At 38.7% G+C, this 22,128-nt stretch overlaps 1 protein-coding gene across 1 annotated transcript; it reads left to right on the top strand.

Annotated features, from left to right (window-relative positions):
- Positions 1-158: 158 nt before the first annotated feature.
- On the top strand, positions 159-20,792 carry TNFRSF9 (TNF receptor superfamily member 9). Its single transcript, XM_070384469.1, has 8 exons — positions 159-204; positions 920-1,098; positions 2,897-3,004; positions 3,613-3,750; positions 4,271-4,337; positions 5,988-6,118; positions 7,265-7,399; positions 17,870-20,792. The coding sequence occupies exons 2-8, from the start codon at positions 1,002-1,004 to the stop codon at positions 17,956-17,958; spliced, it is 765 nt and encodes a 254-aa protein (XP_070240570.1). The 5' UTR covers positions 159-204; positions 920-1,001; the 3' UTR covers positions 17,959-20,792.
- The last annotated feature ends 1,336 nt before the right edge of the window (positions 20,793-22,128 follow it).

The raw sequence follows: 22,128 nt of genomic DNA, 5'->3' as shown, positions 1-22,128 counted from the left end.
ACAGACACTCTAGGAGACTTTAAGGTCACCAAATACCAAGTGAGCTATTATACATCAGAGCTGTCTCTGGGGATTTCCCATGAGGCCCCGCCCCCCTGAGTCACCAAACTCCCCTCTTTGACCTGCAGCTCTTCTCAGCTGCAGATCTCACTGCTCTGAAGACCAAGGAGGAGCAAACTTCTTCAGCAGCCCTGGAATCTCCAGGTTTGTCCATTTGGGGAGATGGTTGGGGGTGGAGAGGAGGAACCGAGTAGGGATGAGGATGGAAACTTTGTTCCCTTTATACGTTTCTAGACTTTCTTCCCTTCTGATTTCTAATGACTTTCACTCCACAGCCCATTAAATAAAGACCAGGAACCTGGCCTCTAGAGATTGCTGGACTCTAGTTTTATGACTGCAAATCTCAAAATGAACAAATACATAACTATTAAGAAAGTGTGATAGTGAGTTCAACATTTTAGCAATTAGGTGTTGTAATTCCACATACTGTTTGGACAAAGGAGGAATTTTAATAATGAGGTGTCTTCTCATGGAGCTGAACTTTCGGATTCTCTTTTTAAGGACTGTTATTTCAGTGACAGTACGCCACTGCCATTGTTGAAATCTAGATGCTAATGCTGAATATCTATGAAAGTCCCCAAAAGTTCTTGCTATTGTTATTTCTGCATTTTGGCAAAGCATGTTGGAAAGTGCACTCATAGACTTTAGCAAATCTGCACAAAGCTGTGTGTTTAATCATGCAGGTCTTATCATAGAAGTTTCTATGAATTCACTACCTTTTCTGTGGTATTCTATCATTAATTGCTCTTGAGAACCCCTGAGTTGTGATCTTGTAGAAATGCACAGGTAATAAATAGGTGAACTGTTGATAACTATGAAAGGAGAAACCACCTCATCCTTGAAACTTTTTACTTTCTAGAGTGGGTATTTGTGAAACCAGCTACTTTGATTAAAATTCTGTTGGACTCTGCTTGGCTAATAAATCTCTGCAAGATTTCATCATGGGAAATGGCTATTACAACATAGTGGCTACTGTGCTATTGGTCATGAATCTTGAGAGGACACGATCATTGCAAGATTTCTGTAACTGTTCAGCAGGTAAGAACCAAATTATCACGTGTGCTTCATCTGTTGCAAACATGGTTTGGTTAGTCTGGTAGTCAGAGCTAATTAGCTCTGTTTTAATGATCCTTTAAAAAATTAAACTATAGTTGATTTATAATATTGCATTAGTTTCAGTGTGTTAGCTGCTCAGTCATGTCCGATTCTACCTCATAGACTGTAGTCCGCCAGGCTCCTCTGTCCGTGAAATTCTCTAGGCAAGAATAAGGAGTGGGTAGCTATTCCCTTCTCCAGGGAATCTTCCATGATTCACACACACACACACACACACACACACACACACACACACATATGTCTGTGCTTGTGCATGCTAAGTTGCTTCAGTCATGTCCAACTCTTTGTGACCCCATGGACTGTAGCCCACCAGGCTCCTCTGTCCATGGGATTCTCTAGGCAAGAATACTGGAGTAGGTTGACGTGCCCTCCTCCAGGGGATCTTTGTGTATATATATATATATACATATACATATTGCAGTGTATCTATTAATCCCAAACTCCTAATTTATCCCTCCCCTCCATTAATATCTTTTATTCATTCATTTACAAATATTTCTTGGATGCTGCATCTTAGCTGTGTGAACATAGCCTTCTCACTTAATCTCTCGTGTCTCAGCTTTGTCATGTAGGGGTGACATGAGCACCTATCATAGGACTGATTGCTGGAAGGACTGTATGATGGGCTTAGATCAGTGCACGGTACAGGAAAAGACCTCAACAAATAGCTTGGTGTATGAGGACAAGTATTCAGACTGGGGGTGCAACAAGGAATAAGCAAGTGGCTTAGCAGAGTGGGAAAAGGCTGCTGCTGCTGCTGCTGCTGAGTCGCTTCAGTCATGTCCGACTCTGCGCGACCCTACAGACGGCAGCCCATCAGGCTTCCCCATCCCTGGGATTCTCCAGGCAAGAACAATGGAGTGGGTTGCCATTTCCTTCTCCAGTGCATGAAAGTGAAAAGTGAAAGTGAAGTTGCTCAGTCGTGTCCGACTCAGCGACCCCATGGACTGTAGCCTACCAGGCTCCTCCGTCCATGGGATTTTCCAGGCAAGAGTACTGGAGTGGGTCGCCATTGCCTTCTCGGAGGGAAAAGGCCGACACATTTAAATGTTAGTGTGCCAATAAAGGACATTGATCTCCCCCTTAATCCAGTCATATTGGTCTCCCAGATCGATCAAGAGAAACTCTGTTTTATTCAATAGATTAAAACAACTTTTTCTGTTGATTTTTTTGTTGCTATATCTATACTTCACTGTTTTTAATTCTATGATTACACTTAAGGAAACCTTGCAGGTGGATGTTTTGAGGTTTTCTTTGGCTGTATTGTGTCTTCATTGCTGTGTGGGCTTTCCTCTAGTTGTGACAAGCAGGGTCTACTCTCGAGTTGTGGTGCGTATTCTTCTCATTGTGATGGCTTCTCTTTTTGCAGAGCATGAGCTCTAGGGTACTTGGGTTTCAATACTTGTGGCTCATTGGGCTCTAGAGCACAGGCCCAATAGTTGTGACTCACAGGCTTATTGCTCCCAGGCTCGTGGGATCTTCCCAGATCAGGGCTCATACCCATATCTCCTGCATTGGAAGGTGGATTCTTTATCACTGAGCCACCAGGGAAGCCCTAAATGGATAATTTAAAACAGTCGATCAACAAATAAAGTGTGTTGCTATGTTACCTAGAAATCGAATCTTTATTTCATATTCTGGTTTTCTTGTGAACTTCATAATACTTCAGGTGATGACTGTCCATTGAAAAACATGAACAGCTCTTATCTTCCCTTTTTAGGTACTTTCTGTGGGAAAAGCAATCCAGAGCTCTGCATTTCTTGTCCTTTAAACAGTTTCTCCAGCACAAGTGGACAGAAGTCCTGTGACATATGCAGAAAGTGTGAAGGTATGATTAAAAAATGTAGTCTTTATGCCGATATGTGTTGGAAAGACAAGTTTTTATTCCCTAGTGTATTAATCTTGCTTGAAAGTCTGAAGTGTCAGGTCGACTGATTCCTCTGCCAATAGGCAGGGTCCAGTAAAATAATTTACTGTAAGAGCCAACACTGGTGGATTGAGCTTTTTGAATATTAGAGGAAACATTCATTGGACAAGAGAGAATTTTTTTAATAGCAGAACGTAAAATGTCTTCTTTAGTTATTTAAAAGTAAGCTTTGTACTCTGAGGTCATTGTTTGTTCAGTCACTAAGTCGAGACTAACTCTTATCTGACCCATAGACTGTAGCCCACCAGGCTCCTCTGTCCATGAGATTTCCCAGACAAGAATACTGGAGTGGGTTGCCATTTCCTTTTGCAAGGGATCTTCCCAACCCAGGGATTGAACCCGAGTCTCCTGCATTGCAGGACGATTCTTCACCGCTGAGCCACCAGGAAAGCCCCTGAGGTCATTAAGGAACGTTATAAGTAGAACGAGCATAGTTTTTATTGCAGAACATGAATTTGCTTCCTGCTTTTGGAGGTCAAGGGTCGGTGTAACCCTGATGGACTTTGTAGGTATTTTCAGGATCAAGAAGCCATGTTCCTCCACCAGCAATGCAGAGTGTGAATGCATTCCGGGATTCCACTGCGAAGGGGCAGGATGTTCCATGTGTGAAAAGGACTGTAAACAAGGTCAAGAATTAACAAATGAGGGTAAGTTTCCTCTTGTAGGGTGCAAATTTGTTATCTAGACTTACATCATTCGCTTAGTTCATGGTCCTTTGATTATAAAACAGATTTGTAGAACCTTTAAGTAATAAATAATGAACCATGGAGTCACATATCTGATATTTGCAAAATTACTTTTAGGTCAATGAAACTAATTTGAGATGACAACATTTTTCACCAGAACCATGCTTTTTCATGCATATACAATACCATACATATAATTAGAATAAAACCTTTAGTCACATTAGGGTTTCATTTCAAGAAAAACTGTTGAACAATTTGTGTAGATTGTATTAAGCTAATAACTTTATTACAGGATTATATTTATCATATACTGCTCAAGAAGAATTGTTTATCACTAATGAAATTCAGGAAGAATTGTTGGATAATCAGCACAGATCATATTAAATTAATGACTTTATTGTTATGAAATCATGTTCATCTCAGGGAAAGTTTAAAATGATAAAAATGCTTCCTTTTATTATTCCTTCAATTTTTATAAAAGGTTGTAAAGACTGCTCTTTTGGGACATTTAATGATCGGGAACATGGCATCTGTCGACCTTGGACAGAGTATGTATCATTTCTTTTTGCTTAAAAGTAAAGTGTCTGGGTTAACTTTTCCAACTGATGCTTTAAAATTTTTTAGTTAATTAATTATTTTAATGGAGGATAATTGCTTTACAATGTTGTGTTGTTTTCTGCCATGCATCAACATGATTCAGCCATAGGTATGCATATGTTCCCTCCCTCTTGAACTTCCCTCTCACTCACTGATGCTTTTTTAAACCTGTCAAGTGTAAATATTGAGTAACTGTGCAAATAGGCAGCATGGGAATGGTATGAGGTCATTGTGACTGGTTTGCCAAAATGGGCATTTTCTCCAGGAGTAATGCCCAGAACAGCTACGTCAGATTTGCAGTGGAACTTAGTTACTGTCTGCCCCAAGGGTTCTTCTGTCTCCCTCCAATCTCTTTGCTGCCTCTAATATTTCCTTATTGACCAGTCCATCTTCAAGTGCTCGTGCCAGCACTGATAATGATATAGAAGAGGGTAAAGTATGTTTCCTTTCCTCAGAATGATTAACATAGACTTGGGCAAATAAGACCACCCCAGGCAGTCAAACAGCCAACAGTGTGTTTTGTATGCCTTTGTTCTTTTTGCATTGTATTTTCTTACAAGATCATTTTTATTATTATTTTACATTTACATTCTTATTGTGTTTTACAAAAGTGTTGATTTATAGCACATTAGAAAGTTTTGTTTTTTATTTTTGTTTTTTGTCTTTTGACACAAATAGTTCTGAGCAGTGAAGTGACTCTGTGTGGAAAGTGGGACTGAACTGGCTTTGGGGAATGGGTGGGTTCATGTTAGGTAAAGGACAGGGGAGAGACACAGGACAATGATGATGATGGTGATGATGACCACAATCATGTGCTTACTTGTTCAGTCATGCCCGACTCTTTGCGATCCCATAGGCTGTAGCCCACTGGGTCATCTATTCATGGGGATTCTCCAGGCAAGAATACTGGAGTGGGTTGCCATGCCCTCCTCCAGGGGATCTTCCCAACCCAGGGATTGAACCTGGGTCTCTTGCATTGTAGGCAGATTCTCTCTGATCTGTCATATGCCAACACATCATGGGGTTAGGAGATCCTAACCCTATGAAGGAGACCCAGGGTTCGATCCCTGGGTTAGGAAGATCCCTTCAAGAAGGGAATGGCTACCCACTCCAGTATTCTTGCCTGGGAAATCCCATGGACAGAGGAGCCTGGCTGGCTACAGTCCATGGGGTCGCAAAGAGTCAGACATGACTGAGCAACCATCACACACACTACTACTACAAACCTATGCTAAGCTGTCTGTCCTTTCTGTGTGCCAGAGATGCTCAAACACACTTAAGAAGGTGGAGGTGACAGACAAACCATGCAACAGCCTGATGTAGGCTATCATGGGCCAGGTTCTCCAGACGGGAAGGAAGCAGAAGCCAGTTAGGCAGGTAGCATGAGATGGACTGTGGAGAGCCACGAAAGCCAAGTGAACACTGGGAGAAGCCCGACGCTCAGTGAAGTTTTCAAAATATCCTTGCTTTGCCTATAAACCCAGATCCACGTACCCTTGTCACCAGAACTGCTCAATCAAGTAGAAAATGTCAGTCTTTTAAAAGTAGAATGATCTGTACCTGAATTAATTATTTGAACTCTTTTCATTGGACTCTCTAAGCTGTTCTTTGAATGGAAAGGCTGTCCTTGTAAACGGGACGAAGGAAAGTGACGTAGTGTGTGGACCACCGTCATCTGACTTCTCTCCAGGTGCATCCTCCACCATCGTGCCTGCCCCTGGGAGAGAGCCAGGTAGCTGGTTTGTTGCTGTTAAATAAGTGAATGTATCATGGCCATTCTGGTTGGCATCTAAATTACCCCAATGTCCTGATGTCTTGCATATCAATCTATAGCAGGCACATCTGACACACCTTCTTTCTCTTACCCTGGCTTCAAGAGACCCATCTCTTTCATCAGTGTTTATTATTTAGTCTGGGTTACATATATTAATGAGCAGAGCAAGGTGAGATTGGATCCAAATAGACACTAACCCCTTTGAACTTGCCAAATAACGATAGTGATAGAGTCCCATGCTTCCTATATCCTAGAAGGCCAAATCGGTTAATTTTGTGGGTCTCTAGAAAATTACTGGGCTTCCCTAGTGGCTCAGCGGTAAAGAATCCATCTGCCAATGCAGGAAACGTGGGTTCAATCCCTGGGCCAGGAAGATCCCCTGGAGAAGGAAATGGCAACCCACTCTAGTATTCTTGCCTGGAGAATTCCATGGACAGAGGAGCCTGGTGGACTACAGTCCATGGGGTCGAAAAAGAGCTGGACACGACTTAGTCACTAAAAATCAACAACAAAGGAACATTATTAAGGTTTTTTGTTTTTTGTTTTTTTTTTAAGTTTTCTTAACAAGCAAGCAGGCAAATTTACTAAAAGAGCTGGTGGGAGATGCCTGAAGCACCTCTTCTCATGGTGAAGAGTTTAAAAATGCAAGTTTACATCAGCACATTTGGAAAATTATATTTTTGCCTCAGTTTTCCTTTTGCTCTTTTTTGTTTTGCAAGCTTTAAACTTTTTATTTTGTATTGGCTATTTTGTTAATAGCCAATTAACAGTGTTGTGGTAGTTTCAGGTGAACATTTAAGGGATTTAGCCATACATGTATACATGTATCCATTCTCCTCCACACTCACCTCCCATCCAGGCTGCCATGTAACATTGAGTAGATTTCTATGTGCTATGTAGTAGGACATACAGCAGTACATACACAACCTTCCCCAATTCCCTAACTATCCCTTCCCCCCATTCTTCTCCCCACAACCATAAGTTCGTTATCTGAGTCTGCGAGTCTCTTTCTGTTTTGTAAGTAAGTCCATTTGTATCGTCTCTTTTAGATTCCACATATGAGGGATGTCAGATGATATTTCTCCTTTTGGTCTTTTTCTACAGGTCTCACCTCCCAGATCGTCATCTTCTTCCTTGCCCTGACATCAGCTGCCATGCTGTGCCTGGCGTCCTTCGTGGTTCTCCGTTTCTCTGTGATTAAGCAGGGCAGAAAGAAGCTCCTGTATATATTCAAACAACGTAAGATGAATGTAAAAGTGTGAGATATCAGCTTTCTGAGGCTAGACGTTTTGCAGTAGAAATAAAAAGATTTTTTTTTTTAATTACAGAAGTTAGGTCAGTATAGCACAGTGATTATCAAGCAGGACAATTTGGTCCCAAGGGGACACTCAGCAGTGTCAGGAGACAGGTTTGATGGTCAAAGTCTAAGAGGTGGTGGAGCGGGTGCTGTGCTCTGGTATCTAGTGAGTGGAGGTCAGCAATGCTGCTAAAATCCTATATGCACAAGACGGCCCCACAACAAAGAGTGACCCAGCCCCAGAGGTCCATGGCTGAGGTGGAGAAAGCTCAGTGATGGCAGAACATAGCCCAAAGGTTCTGGAAAAATTGCCACTTTAAGTATGCTGCAGCCTTCGACAACTCTGTGTATGTGTGTGTGTGTCCACTCAATAGTGAATACAGGACACTGAAAAGAGGAATCAAAAATAACATTGCCCCATCTAGCATGACTTCTCTGGCTGGTAAATGACCTTGACCTGAGCTAGACCCACAGCTAGAAGAGAGCCTAGAGAACTAAAAGAGAGTTTGAAGTGGTTTTAATGGGATGAGTTATTAGGACACTGATCTGGATTAAATGAGAATTTCAATGATGGATTCCACTCACTACACAAGACACTATTTCTATAAGGAACTCAGCAAGTGTCTAGCACAGAGTCAATATTCACTAAACAAAAGCTATTAATATTTATTCCAAAAGGCATATAGATGGAGGCAATTTGCATTTTTGACTTTGTGAAGGACAGAACCTTAGATGACAGGAAAGACTTACTAAGAGGAATTCATATACAAGAGGGTCACTCCGAGAGCTCTGTAATGTAGCCCTGCTGCTGCTGCTAAGTCGCTTCAGTCGTGTCTGACTCTGTGCGACCCCATAGACGGCAGCCCACCAGGCTCCCCCGTCCCTGGGATTCTCCAGGCAAGAACACTGGAGTGGGTTGCCATTTCCTTCTCTAGTAATGTAGCCCAGGCCATCATAATATGATTAGAGAGTGCCTACTTGTAAGTTGCTAAAAATATAGGAGGATAATTGCTTTATACTCTTGCATCGATTTCTGCTATACAAAAACATGAATCAGCCATAGGTATAACATGTCTCCTCCCTCTTGAACCTCCCTCCCACTCCCCACTCCCTCCTTCCCCTCTCAGGTTCCTTGTGTTACAAGCAACTTTCCACTAGCTATCTGTTTTACATAGGATAATGTATATGTTTGGAGTAGGAAATGACAACCCACTTCAGTATTCTTGCCTGGAAAATTCCATGGACAGAGGAGCCTGGCAGGTACAGTCCAGGATCGCAAAGAGTTGGACAGACTGAGCAGCTAAGCACTCACATATGCAATGCATATGTGTTAGTATATAGTATTTGTTTTTCTCTTTCTGACTTACTTCTGTATAACAGGCTCTAGGTTCATCCACTTAATAGAACAGACTCAAATAAAACAATTATCTTCCAATTAAGAATAATTTTTTTTCTTAAAAAAGGCAAAGACCCTGGAGACAAAATATCAGTAATAATGACATAAAGTCCTGCATTATCTCAAGAAAATGTCAAAAATATGTATAATTTTTTTTTTAATATAGGAGGGAAAGAACTAGTAAAGTCTTATCTAAAGATGCAATACACTGATTTGTATAAAGGTTCTTTTCGGAAACAATACAAAATCTTTTCAACATTTTGAAATACACAGAAAAAAATGCATGCATGTAAAGTTTGCATGTATTTGAGCTAAGTTGCTTCAGCTGTGTCAGACTTTGTGCAATGCTATGGACTGCAACCTGGCAGGCTCCTCTGTTTAACAAACTGTAAAATGAACACCTGTGTCACCCTACTCATGTCAAGAAACAGAACACACTCTGCTCCCCGGAAGTCCTTCTTGTGTTCCTTCCAGATTAAAAACCCTCTCTCTGCTAGTGCTAACCACATCTAGATTCTTACGGTGTTCACTTCCTCGCTCTTATTTATAGTTTTGCTACCCAAGAACATGGTTTCATTTGGCTGCTTGTGAACTTCAGACCAGTGGAATCACACTCTATCTGTTCTATATTTTCCTTCCCCCTTTCACTCAACATTGTATCTTTATGATTCATCCATGTGTGGCATTTATCTTGAGTTGATTTCCATTGTTAAATGTTCTTCTATTGAAGGACTGTATCACAGTTTGTTTATCCATTCTAATATTCCTGGACAATTGGGTTTTTTCCGATTTGGGGCTCTTACAGAGAATAATATTTGGATATTTTTGTCTATGTATCTCAGTGTACATAGCACGTTTCTTTCTTTCCTTTTTTAAACCTAGGAATAAAGGTGCTGGAATATGTATCTTGGTCCTTCAGTTCAGTTGCTCAGTCATGTCCAACTCTTTGCGACCCCATGGACTGCAGCACACCAGGCTTCCCTGTCTATCACCAACTTGTTCAAACTCATATCCACTTGGTCCATAGTACTAGATTTATAAAACTTTTTGAGAGTGATAGGAGTCCAATTAGCAGCGTATGAGAATTCTTTTTGCACCAGTCCCTGCTAACACTTAGCATTATCAGACTTCTTAATTTTTATCTGTCTGATGGGTGTGTAGTAGTGTCTCGTGGTTTTAATTTGCATTTCCCTGATTACTGGTGAGATTGAACATCTTTTCATGTTATGTTTGGTCACTAGGATTTCCTCTCCTGCAAATCACCTGATCTTTTGAGCCTTTTCCCATTGGGTTGTTTGTCCTTTTCTTACTAATCTATAGGAATTTTTTAGTCTACTGTTTATGGTCTGCAAATACATTTTCCGACCCTGTGGTTTGTTCTTTGATTCTCTTTTTGAGGTCTTAACCTCTGATTTAAACCTTTAAATTCTCACCAAAACTTCTGATTTAAACAATTATCCGTCCCAGCTTTACCCCAAACTGCAATAAAGGTCGTTATAAAATGGTTTTCAAAAGTATTTATGAGTAATTAGGGAGTTTCAATGGAACTGTCATCAATTTAAAAAAATTTTAGGTTATTTTTTAAAACTTTCTATTTTGAAATAGAGATTCACAGGAAGTTGTAAAGACAGTACAGAAAAGTCATACGTGCCATTCATGGGGTTACATCATATTTAACTATCTGGTAGCTCAGCTGGTAAAGAATCCTCCTGCAATGCTGGAGACCCTAGAGATCCCCTAGAGAAGGGATAGGATACCCACTCCAGTATTCTTGGGCTTCCCTGCTGGCTCAGATGGTAAAGAATCCGCCTGCAATGCCGGAGACCTGAGTTCAATCCCTTGGTTGGGAAGATCCCCTGGCAGGGGACATGGCAACCCACTCCAGTATTCTTGCCTGGAGAATCCCCATGGACAGAGGAGCCTGGCGGGTTAGAGTCCATAGTGTCGCAGAGTCGGACATGACCGAGTGACTAAGCACAGCACAGCACACAGCACATAATATGAAAACCAGGCAGTTGACTGGCACACTGCGTGTGCTTAGTTCATGTGCATGTGTACGCTCAGTTGCTCGGCTGTGTCTCTTTGTGACCCCCAGGGACTGTAACCCACCGGGCTCCTCTGTCCATGGGATTCTCTCAGCAAGAATACTGGAGTGGGTTGCCATTGTTTCCTCCAGGGGATCTTCCTGACCCAGGGATCGAACCCACATCTCCTGCATCTCCTGCTGGCAGGTGAATTCTTTACCATGAGCCACCTGTGTTTAGTGTATGTCATTTTATCACCCTTGTAGATTGGTGAAACCAGCAGCACAATCAAAATGCAGAACTATTCCATGACTATTACATTAGCACTGTTATGAATAATCATGTACAGGACTTGTGTGGACATAAGCGTACATATCTTGAAGATAAATGCCCAGGAGTGCAATTACTGGGTCATATGATAAGTATGTGTTCATTTTTTAAAGAAACTGCTAAACACTTTTCCACAGGAGTTGTACCATTTAACATTCCACCAGCAAGGTGTGAGAGATCCAGTTTTTCCTCATCTTTGTCAGCATTTTGTATTGTTGCAATTTTTAATTTCAGTTGTTTGAATAGATATGCACTAAGATCTCAATGTGGGCTTAATTTGCCTTTCCCTAAAGGCTGAACATTTTTCATGCACTTATTTTCCATCTGTCAGTCTTCTTCAGTGAAATGTTCCTTCATGTCTTTTACCCATTTTCTAATTAGATTGCCTATCTTTTGACATTTGAGCTGTTTTTTAAAGTTCCAAGATATGAGTCTTTTATCAGATATGAGGTTTGTAAATATTTTCTCCAGTCTGTCACTTGCCTTTTCATCCTCTTCACATGATCTTCTGCAGAGAAAAAGTTTTTAATTTTGATGAGGTCCAACTGGCCACTTTTTAAATTTATGGGATTATATCTAAGAACTCTTTATTAAGTCCTAGATCTCAAAGATTTAGACTTTCTCCTATGTCATGTGCTAAATGTTTTGCATTTAAGTATACATTTCGTTTTGAGTTAAGTTCTATATAAGGTGTGAGAGTTTCAGGTCAATATTTTAAAATCATTATTATTTTTGCCTATGGGTGGCCAATGGCTTCAGCACCATTTATTGAAAAGATTATTCTGCTTCCATTGAAATAATATTGCATTTGTATAAAAACTCAGTTGGCCGTGCTTGTGTGAGGACTATTTCTGGTTTCTCTCTTCTCTTCCATCGGTCTGTGTGTTTTTCCTTCTGCCAATACCACACAGTCTTGGTTACTGTAGCTGTGAAAAAGTCTTGAAATTAGGTATAGGGTAGACTGAGTCCTCCCACATTATTCTTCTCTTTCAAGATTGTTTTGACTATTCTAGTTCATGTAGAGAATTTTAGGATAATCTTCTCTCTATCTACAAAAAGTCAGCTGGGATTCTGATAGCAATTGTGTTAAATCTGTACATCAGTTCAGGAGGAATTGAGATCTTTCCTATGTTAACTATTCCAATCCCTGAACACAGTGTGTCTCTCCATTTATGTATATTTTCTTTGATTACTTTCATCAGTGCTTTGTAGTTTTCAGCATACAAGTCCTGCACATGTTTTTTAAATTTAGGCCTTAATATTTAAATTTTACAATTGCAAATGATATTGTATCTTAAATTTTGTTTTTTGACATGTTCATTGCTAGTATATAGAAATACAGTTGGTTTTTTTGTACTTTGAGTTTTGTCCTGTGATTTTGCTGAACTTGCTTACTAGTTCTAGGGTATTTTGTAGATTTCTTGGGATTTTTTATGTAGATTGAAGTGTCATCTGTAAAAAAAAAAAAAAGTTTTGTCTTTTTTCATTTCCAGTCTATATGCCTTTTATTTCTTTTCTTGCCTTATTGTGCTAATTAGAATGTCCAGGACTATGTTGAATCATAGTGGTCAAAGTGGATATCATTGCCTGCAAAAAAAACCTCAGGGCAAAAGTATATAGTCTTTCATAAAGTATGCTGTGAGTTACAGATTTTTAGTAGATATTCTTTATTAAATTGAGAAAGTGCTCTGAAGGTTTTTTTTAAATCATGAATTAGTGCTAAATTTTGACAGGTGCTTTTTTGGTATCAATTGATTTGATTATGTGATTTTTCTTCTTTAGCCTGTTGAGATGGTGAATTCTATGGATTGATTTTTGAATTTCAAACTAACCTTACATCCCTGGATTAAAGTCCACTTAGTTATAGTATATAATTATTTTTATATATGTCTGAATTCTCTTGATTAATATTTTGTTAAGAATTTTTGCAGCTATATTCATGAAGAATATTGACCTGTGGTTTTCTTTTCTTGTACTGTCTTTGTCTGGTTTTGGTATCAAGGTAATATTGACTTCCTCAAGTAAGTTGGGGCTTATTCCCAACTTATTCTGTTTTCTGGAAGAGGTTGTGTAGAACTGGTGTTAGTTCTTCTTTAAATAGCTTTGTCTCGTGAAGCTATCTGAACATGGAGCTTTCTTTTTGAGGCTTCTTAATTACAAATTCAATTTCCTTAATAGGCCACTGAAGTTGTTTAATTTATATTGAGTGAATTATGATAGTTTATGTTTTTTGAGGACTTGGTCCATTTCATCAAAGTTGTCAAATTTATGTGCTTAAGTTACTTATACTACTCCCTTATATCCTTTTGTTGTATACAGGTCGGTAGTGATATCACCTACTGATACTGGTAATGTGTGCCATTCTCCTTTTTTCTGAATAAGTTTTGGTAGAGATTTCTCAATTTTATTGATCTTTTCAAAGAACCATCTCTTTGTTTCATTGATTTTCTTTGTTGTTGTTCTATTTTCAATTTCACCAATTTCTGCTTTTACCTTTATTATCTCCTTTTTTCTGCTTGCCTTGGATTTATTTTGTTATTTTTCTATTTAGATGGTAGTTATGTTATTGGTTTGAGAGTTTTCCTCTTTCTATTATAAGAACTTCCTATTATAAGAACTTCCTATTATAAGTATCCTCAGTACTAAATTAGCTGTGTCCACACATTTTGATATGTTGTTTTCCATTTTCTTTCAGTTCAGTGTATTTTTTTGTGTTTCTCTTGATTATTTAATAGTGTGGTTTTTAGTTTCCTAGTATTTGGTGATTTTTTTGTTTTCTTTCTGTTGTTGATGTCTATTTTGATTCCATTATAGTAAGAGGACACCCTCTGTGTGATTTCTTTTAAATTTGCTGAAGTTTGATTCGTGGTCCAGGTCATGGTCTGTCTTGATCTTTTTTCTATTATTGTTGTTCAGTCACTCAGTTGTGTCCAACTCTTTGTGACCCCATGGACTGCAACCCTCTAGGTTCCCCGTTCTTTGCCATCTCCTGGAGCTTGCTCAAACTCATGTCCATTGACTTGGTGATGCCATCCAGCCATCTCATTCTCTGTTGTCCCCTTCTCCTCCTGCCTTCAATATTTCCCAGCATCAGGGTCTTTTCCAATGAGTCTGTTCTTGGCATCAGGTGGCCAAAGTATTGGAGTTTCAGCTTCAGCATCAGTCCTTCCAATGAACATTTAGGATTGACTGGTTTGATCTTCTTGCAGTCCAAAGGACTTTCAAGAGTTTTCTCCAACCATCACAGTTCAAAAGCATCAATTCTTCGGTGCTCAGCCTTCTTTATAGTCCAACTCTCACATCCATAATGACCTCTGGAAAAACCATAGCTTTGACTATACAGACTTTTGTCAGCAAAGTAATATCTCTGCTTTTTAATGTGTCATCTAGATGTCAGCTTTTCTCCCAGGTAGCATCTTTTTAATTTAATGGCTGCAGTCACCATCTGCAGTGATTTTGGAGCACAAGAAAATAAAGTCTGTCACTGTTTCCATTGTTTCCCCATCTATTTGCCATGAAGTGGTGGGACCAGATACCATGATCTTTGTTTTTTGAATGTTGAGTTTTGAGCCAGCTTTTCCACTTTCCTCTTTCACCTTCTTCAAGAGGCTCTTTAGTTCCTTTTTGCTTTCTGCCTTAAGGGTGGTGCCATCTGCATATCTGAGGTTATTGATATTCCTGGCAATCTTGATCCTGGCTTGTGCTGCATCAAGCCTGGCATTTCTCATGATGTACTCTGCATATAAGTTAAATAAGCAGAATGACAATATACAGCCTTGATGTCCTCCTTTAGACACTTGAAAAGGTAGATAGACTGTCCTATAAATATAAATTTAATCCTATTGATTGATAATGTTGCTGAATTCTTCTATATCATTTCTGATTTCCTGTCAAGTTGTTCTATCAACTCTTGGAAGAATGCCATTTAATTCTTCGAATATAATTGTGAATTTGTATATTTCTCTTTTCAGTTTTATCAGTTTTGCTTCACCTATTTTGTAGCTCTGTTGCTTGTTGTATACATATTTAGTACTGCCATGCTTTCTTGGTGAATTGACTCTTAATTATGTAAGCTCCCTCTCTGTGTCTGGTAGTTTTCTTTGTTCTGAAGTCTACTTTATCTGATAGTAATATAGCCACCCTTGCTTTTTAAAAATTTATAATATACATGGTGTATCTTTTTGCATCTTTTTACTTTCAACCTTCCTACATTTTTATATCTGAAATAAATTTCTTATAAATAACATATAATGGTCACACTACTAATTTCTGTCATCTTTTGATTGGTATATTTTTAAAATGTACATTTAATATAATTACTTATATGTTAGGACTAAAGATGTTATTTTATTTTGTTTTCTGTTTTCTTTCCCTGGCTTTCATTAGAAATTCACTGTCGTTTTTGGCTCTTCCCCTCTAAGTGATGTGTTACTTCCCTCTGGCTGCTTTCAAGATTTCTTTTTGTTTCCAGAACTTAAACTGAAATGTGCCTTGGTGTGGATTTCCTTGGATAGTCCTGTTCAGGATTCACTTAGCTTCCTGCATCTGTAGATTTAAGCCTTTTTCTAGATTTGGCAAATTTTCAGCCATTATTTCTTCAAATACTTTTTCAGCCCTACTCCCTTTATCTTCTTCAAGGACCCCAGTGACATCAATATTAGTTTGTTGTTTTTTTTTCCCCCATTAGTCCCACATGTCCCTGAAGCTCTGTTCACTTTTTCCCCAGTCTTTTCTCTCTGTTCAGATGCGGTAATGATTCTTTCCTTTCCTTCTTCTCCATTCTTGTGCTGAACCCATTCACTGATATTTTAAGTTTTGGTTATTGTAATTTTTCAGTTCTAAAATTGCCACCTGATTCTTTTCTAAGATCTTGTATTTATTTTTCATTTGTTTCCAGTGTGTTCCCAATTGCTTTTTGATGGCTACTTTAATATCCTTGCCAGATAACTCTAATATCTACATCACCTAGACCTCCTCAGGATGGTATCCTTGTTATTGCTAGACATGTGTGGCGGTTCGGGCTCCCCATTAAGCCTCTACTCATAAGACTCTGGCTAGGTTGAGGGACTTTGTTCCTGCTCCCCACATGGCTTCCACTGATAATAAGTGGATGGGATTGGGGGTGACCTTGATACTGTGAGTGGTGATGAAGTCCTAACTCTCCACTAGGACTCCTCTGATGCCCACACCCTAATAGGTATGGGCCAGTGAGCCTTGATAGCACTTGGTAAGAGTGTAAGTCTAAGTGCTCTACTGGGTCTTAGTGGTGGGCTTAGGTGTGGGACCACTTTTATTAGTCCACTTTTACAGTTCCCAGTCCAGGGCATATGAAGCAGAAAGAATACTCAGGGAACTTAAGGCCATAGCTCCTTGGGTTCCAAGATCCTTAACTGGTCTACTTTCTTGCCACCTTTCAGGTTCTTCTTATGTTTGTTACATAAAAGGTCCAGCATTTCCAGCAATACTTAGCAGGAAGAATAGAAGAAAGTATGATTACTCTGTCTTTCCAGAATCAAATTTTCATTTAAAAATTAATCTTTGATGCTATTTCTAAAGGAAAAAGACATCTCATTGGGAATCCTGGGTATCTTGACAATTTTTTAAAGACCTTGGAGATGGTGTGCTTGTTGAGCTTTGATTATTTTTTTACAGTTAAGAAGCATATAAAGTTGGGATAGGGCCTTTTGCTTTGTCAGGGTATAAAAATATACCTACATATATATTTTTATATATATTTTAACTGATACTATATTATGTATAGTATTTATATATATATATATATATATATATATTATAATATTTAACTGATATACCTATATATATGGGCTTCCCTGTGGCTCAGTGGTAAAGAATCTGCCTGCCAGTTCAGGAGATATAGGTTCAGTCCTTGAGTTGGGAAGTTCTCCTGGAGAAGGAAATGATAACCCATTCCAGTATTCTTGCCAGGGAAATCTCATGGACAGAGGAGCCTGGCAGGCTATAATCCATGGGGTTGCAAAGAGTCGGACATAACATGTATATATATATATTTATATGTGTATATATATATATTGATGGACTTGGGTGTGAGGCCACAGTCATATATGTGTGTGTGTGTTAGCTATATATAAATTTTAATATATATTTTAGAATTTCAAGTTAATCAGCAATAGCACAAATAACTTTACACTAACATGTAAATGAAAATCTGGAAGCGAGTGCATAAATCAGTTCTTTACTTACTGATTGATGGAAGCAGTAGGAGTATATTTAACATCTCAGAGCCATAAGCATTTCATTCAAAAGAAACCATCTAATGTGTAATCTAAGTAACCCTCAAGACTAAAACATGTGCTGCTGAATTGAAACTGCAATCATGTTTGGCATATGACTAATTTTATGCTATAATGACTCATGCTCAAGACTGTTTTTAGTTTTTGTGGACACTAAAGAAACTAGTTTGTTCAGGACCAATAAAACAGTACTAGGTAAAAAGGAAAAAAATCTTAAATAATCCTGAAAATTTTTATATTTGCTATAACCTCTCTGGCTGATGAGTTTGTTCAAACTAAAGCTGAGAATGTTTGCTGTTTAGAGATATTCTGCAAATGGGATTTATGGAAAATGGATGTTAAATGATTAAAACAGACAATGAAAGATAACTCTTTTAAATTACCTTTTAGCATTTATGAGACCAGTACAAACAGCCCAAGAGGAAGATGCCTGCAGCTGCCGATTTCCAGAAGAAGAGGAAGGAGAGTGTGAACTGTGAAGATGTGTTGGGACTCTCTTGAGAAGAATCGCAGGAGAAATATAAAGGATCCCACTATTATACTTTCTAAAACATCATTCCAGATCACACCCAGGATTACCCCAACAAACTTTTCCTAAATGCTAGTGAATTGGCCTTTGAAGATGTACCACTTTTAACAGAACAGAAAAATGGGACAGAACTGGTGGTGAAGGGGGCATTTTGTACGTACTGCTTAAGAGGTTCAGGCTAGTTTTCTTGAAACCGAGAGAAGTATATTTTAAATTTAATCATGGAATCCAATGGTGCAGCTAAAATGATAATCAAAATCAGTTCTATTTTTTTCTGGTGCTCATATGACGTGTGTCAATAAGCCGTAAGATGCAGACAATATCCCCGACCAGATTTTCCACTGGTTCAAGCATCCTCAACAAGGGCCTCCTCCACTGTCAGGAGAGAGAATGATGACAATCATCATCATGGCCCAAGTTCGGGGTCAAGAGCAAAAAAATGAAAAAAAAAAAAAAAAAAAGACAGACCTTGGGACTTCCCTGGTGGTGTAGCAGTCAAGACTCCATACTCCCAATGCAGAGGGCACAGGTTTGATCACTGGTTGGGGAGCTAAGATTCCCTCATGCTGTGTGATGCAGTCAAAAACAAACAAAAAGGGAAAAAAAGAAAAAAAAAGCAGACCTTGATGAAGAGTTCTGAAAAGAGTTCATGGGTATCCTGTGGTCCTCTCCATCTTCACATCTTCTGCCTTTGTCCTACTCCCCTCTGAGTCACAACTTACTTTTTTATATTCTTAAAAAACTTTAACCATAATATTTGATACACATAAACTAGGAGACCCATGAACACATCACCCAACCAAGCAAGAGTTGCCAAACTCCCATGGGCCAAATCTGAGATGCCATGTGCCTTCATATGGTTTTGCATGTATAAATAGTTAAAAGCAAATCAAAATAAGAATATTATCTCATGACACATAAAATTAGCTGAAACTCAAATTTTGGAGTCTCTAAGTAGGTTTTTTGGGAAAACACAAGCCACCCGCAGGTGCCCTTTGCATTACAACAACAGAGTTGAGTAGTTGTGACAGAGACTGCATGGCTCACAAAGCCTAGAATATTTAATAACTGACATATAGGTCAAAGTCAGGATCAGAGCATCCATCCTTGTGCTCCTTCCCTCCTTCATCTCCTATCCACCTCCCCACCCCAAACCCAGAAACTTCTCCCAGGAATGTTGTCTATCATTTTCCTGCCTTTAAAAGACTCATTTATCACATAATTATGTACCCCACAACTAGTTTACTTACTTTTGTTTGTTATTGACCTTTATGAAAATGGTATTATGCTATATGGAAACTTACTGTGCTTTAACCACTGGAAAGTATATTTATAAGACTCACTCATGTTATTTTGTGTAGCTAGAATGCTTTCATTTTGACTGCTATATAGTCTTGCAAATATACTATTATTTATCAAATCCACTCTAAACTACAGGACATTTGGGTTGTTTCCAGGTTTTTTTTTTTTTAATAATTATGGAAAACATTGCTATGAATGTTCTTTTGTGTGTTTCCCATTGATGAGTGTCTCTAGGGAAACTTCCTTATAGTAAGAATTTCTGGATCTTAAGGCATTTGAATGTTCAACTTTATGAGCTAGTACCCGTATCAGTAAGGATGTGCTAAATTACGCAGAAAGAACAAGTGACCCCACCTCCAAAGTCTTAATGGGTCACAACCACACAGAAGAGGTACGCTTCTGGCTGTCATGATATGCCCACTGCAGGCTGGCTGTGACTCTGTCCCATGTTATCTCACTCTGGGATTTAGATGTATAAGTCCCAGAGCACCTTCTCCTTGGAACACTGGCCAGCTCATGGCAAAGGAACACAGGTCACTTTGCTCATATTTAGTTGACTAGATTCTAACTGTAAGAAAAAGTCATGCAGCCGACTATGGGTAACTACAGGGCGGAAAGTATAATCTTCACACAGGGAGGGGCAGCAAATATTTCTGAGCAATAAAGCGTCTTCTGCAGGACTGAACTGCTTTTCACCGCGGTTGTTCTAATTTGTGCTCCTGTCAGCAGTGTACGAGCACCCCATTACATTTCACCCTTGCCACCCTCGGGTATTTTCAGAGTCTTAATTTTGCCAACCCAGGGAGTTTAGGATGGCATCTTACCATTCTCTTATTTGGCATTTCCTTCATTACTAATGGGTATCTTGTCACATTTTTACACCAATTTTTTTTCTTTTTTGAGAAATGCTAAGTTGTCGTTTTATTATTGATTCATACAAGTTCTTTACATAGTCTTGATAATCTTCCATTACTTATATGTTTATAAATACCTGCTTTATTTGCAATTTTTTCTCTTTTTGTAGTGTCTCTCTTTGTCTTGTCTGTAATAAGAGGCAAAGTTCTTAATTTAATATGGCTAAATTTACAACTCTTTTACTAGTTAACATTTCTTTGGCGTCCTGGTTAAAGAAATCTTTTGCTCCGCCAATAGCATAAAGATCTTTCCCCACATTTTATTGTAAAAGTTTTAAGTTTTGTTTCTTATATTTAATTCTAATCAATCAGGAAAAATTTTTGTGAATGCTATGAGTAATGATCCAATTTTGAGTTTTTTATATGGATAACCATCAGTCCCAGTATCAATTAATCAATAGGCCATTTGTTTCCTTATGGATCTGTAGTACACCTCTGTCATTTCCTAAATTTCCCTCTATCTATGAGTGTTTTCTGGGATCTCTGTTCTATTCCATTGGCCAATTTGTCTGTCCTGTGCCCCTACACACTGTCTTTGTTACATTGTTTAATAATAGCCCTTGAACTTGGCAGGACAAGTCTTTGATGTTCTTCAATAAAGTTTCATAAAATTTCTCTATAAATTGTACAGCTTTTGTTAGACTTATCTCTTAATTCATTGTTGTTGCTTTTTAAATGACTTTGTTATCGGAGTAGAGAGATATCATTGATTTTCTTATATTACTTTCTAACCAGTCTCTTTCCGAAACTTTCCTATTATTTTTAGGAGTATGTATGTGGATTCTTTCAAGTTTTCTATATAGACATGTTATTTGTGATAATAATAGTTTCTTCCTTTTCTAGTCTTTTATATTTTATTTCATTTGCTTGATGTGCTGCTTGGCTTCATGCCAGGACCTCCAGTACAGTGTAATAGTCTTTTTAAAGTCTTATTTATAGGGGATACTTTCAGGGTATTATTATTTCTTTGGTAAATATACTCGATCAGATTGAGGAAGTTCCCTTCTATTCCTGGTTTGTGAAGAGGGCTAGTTTCCATTTTATAATCGGGAAAGGGTGTTGAATTACATCAAATGACTTTTCTGGAAAGAAAAAAGGCATTTGATTATAGATAACTCAGCCAATGGTTCTGTCATGTTGATTTGGATCAAAACTTCAGTCACATTCCAAGAAAATTTCTGCCTGAAAGAAATTTAATGCAGCAACAGGTATAATAATAGGTATTCCTTCTTCCTCCTTAAAATATGCTTTGGTGTATGATGTAATAAAGGTGGCACTTGTGGTAAAGAATCCACCTGCCAATACAGGAGACACAAGAGATGCAGGTTCGACTCCTGGTTGGGAAGATCCCCTGGAAAAGGAAATGGCACCCTACTGCAGTATTCTTGCCTGGAGAATCCCATAGACAAAGGAGCTTGGCAAAGAGTCAGATACAACTGAATCCAGCACACAGCAAAGAATATGTGTTCGGAAAACATTTGCTATTTTAATTTAAGTCAAGGAAGTACCTTCCATTAGCTTTTTCTTTACTATTTTGGTAAGAGTTTGTTGTTTATAGTAAAAGACTGTAATGTTTGTGGAGGATTTTCTGAAACTTTCTAGGAAATCTCATCAAACCCATGAAAAAGTAACAATGGGCATGATTAGTCTTCCAGAACAAGAACATTTGAGATTTGATTTGGACACTTTGACCAACTCTGAATGGCTCATAGGCAGTCTCTGGCCGTTAATTTTGGGAACCTGACGAGGATGCTTCAGGCAAGAGTCCTGTTAACCCGGTATTCTGGCAAGAATAAGAGAACAGTCATTGGTGGTACAATCCTTTGAAAATAAGAGGCAGGGACACCCTGGAAATCCAGTTGTTAAGTCTCCATGCTTCCACAGCAGGGAACATGGGTTTGATT

The sequence above is a fragment of the Bos mutus genome, chromosome 16, assembly GCF_027580195.1.
Source record: "Bos mutus isolate GX-2022 chromosome 16, NWIPB_WYAK_1.1, whole genome shotgun sequence".
In the NCBI taxonomy this organism is placed as follows: domain Eukaryota; kingdom Metazoa; phylum Chordata; class Mammalia; order Artiodactyla; family Bovidae; genus Bos; species Bos mutus.
This window is presented reverse-complemented; position numbering and strand designations above follow the sequence as displayed.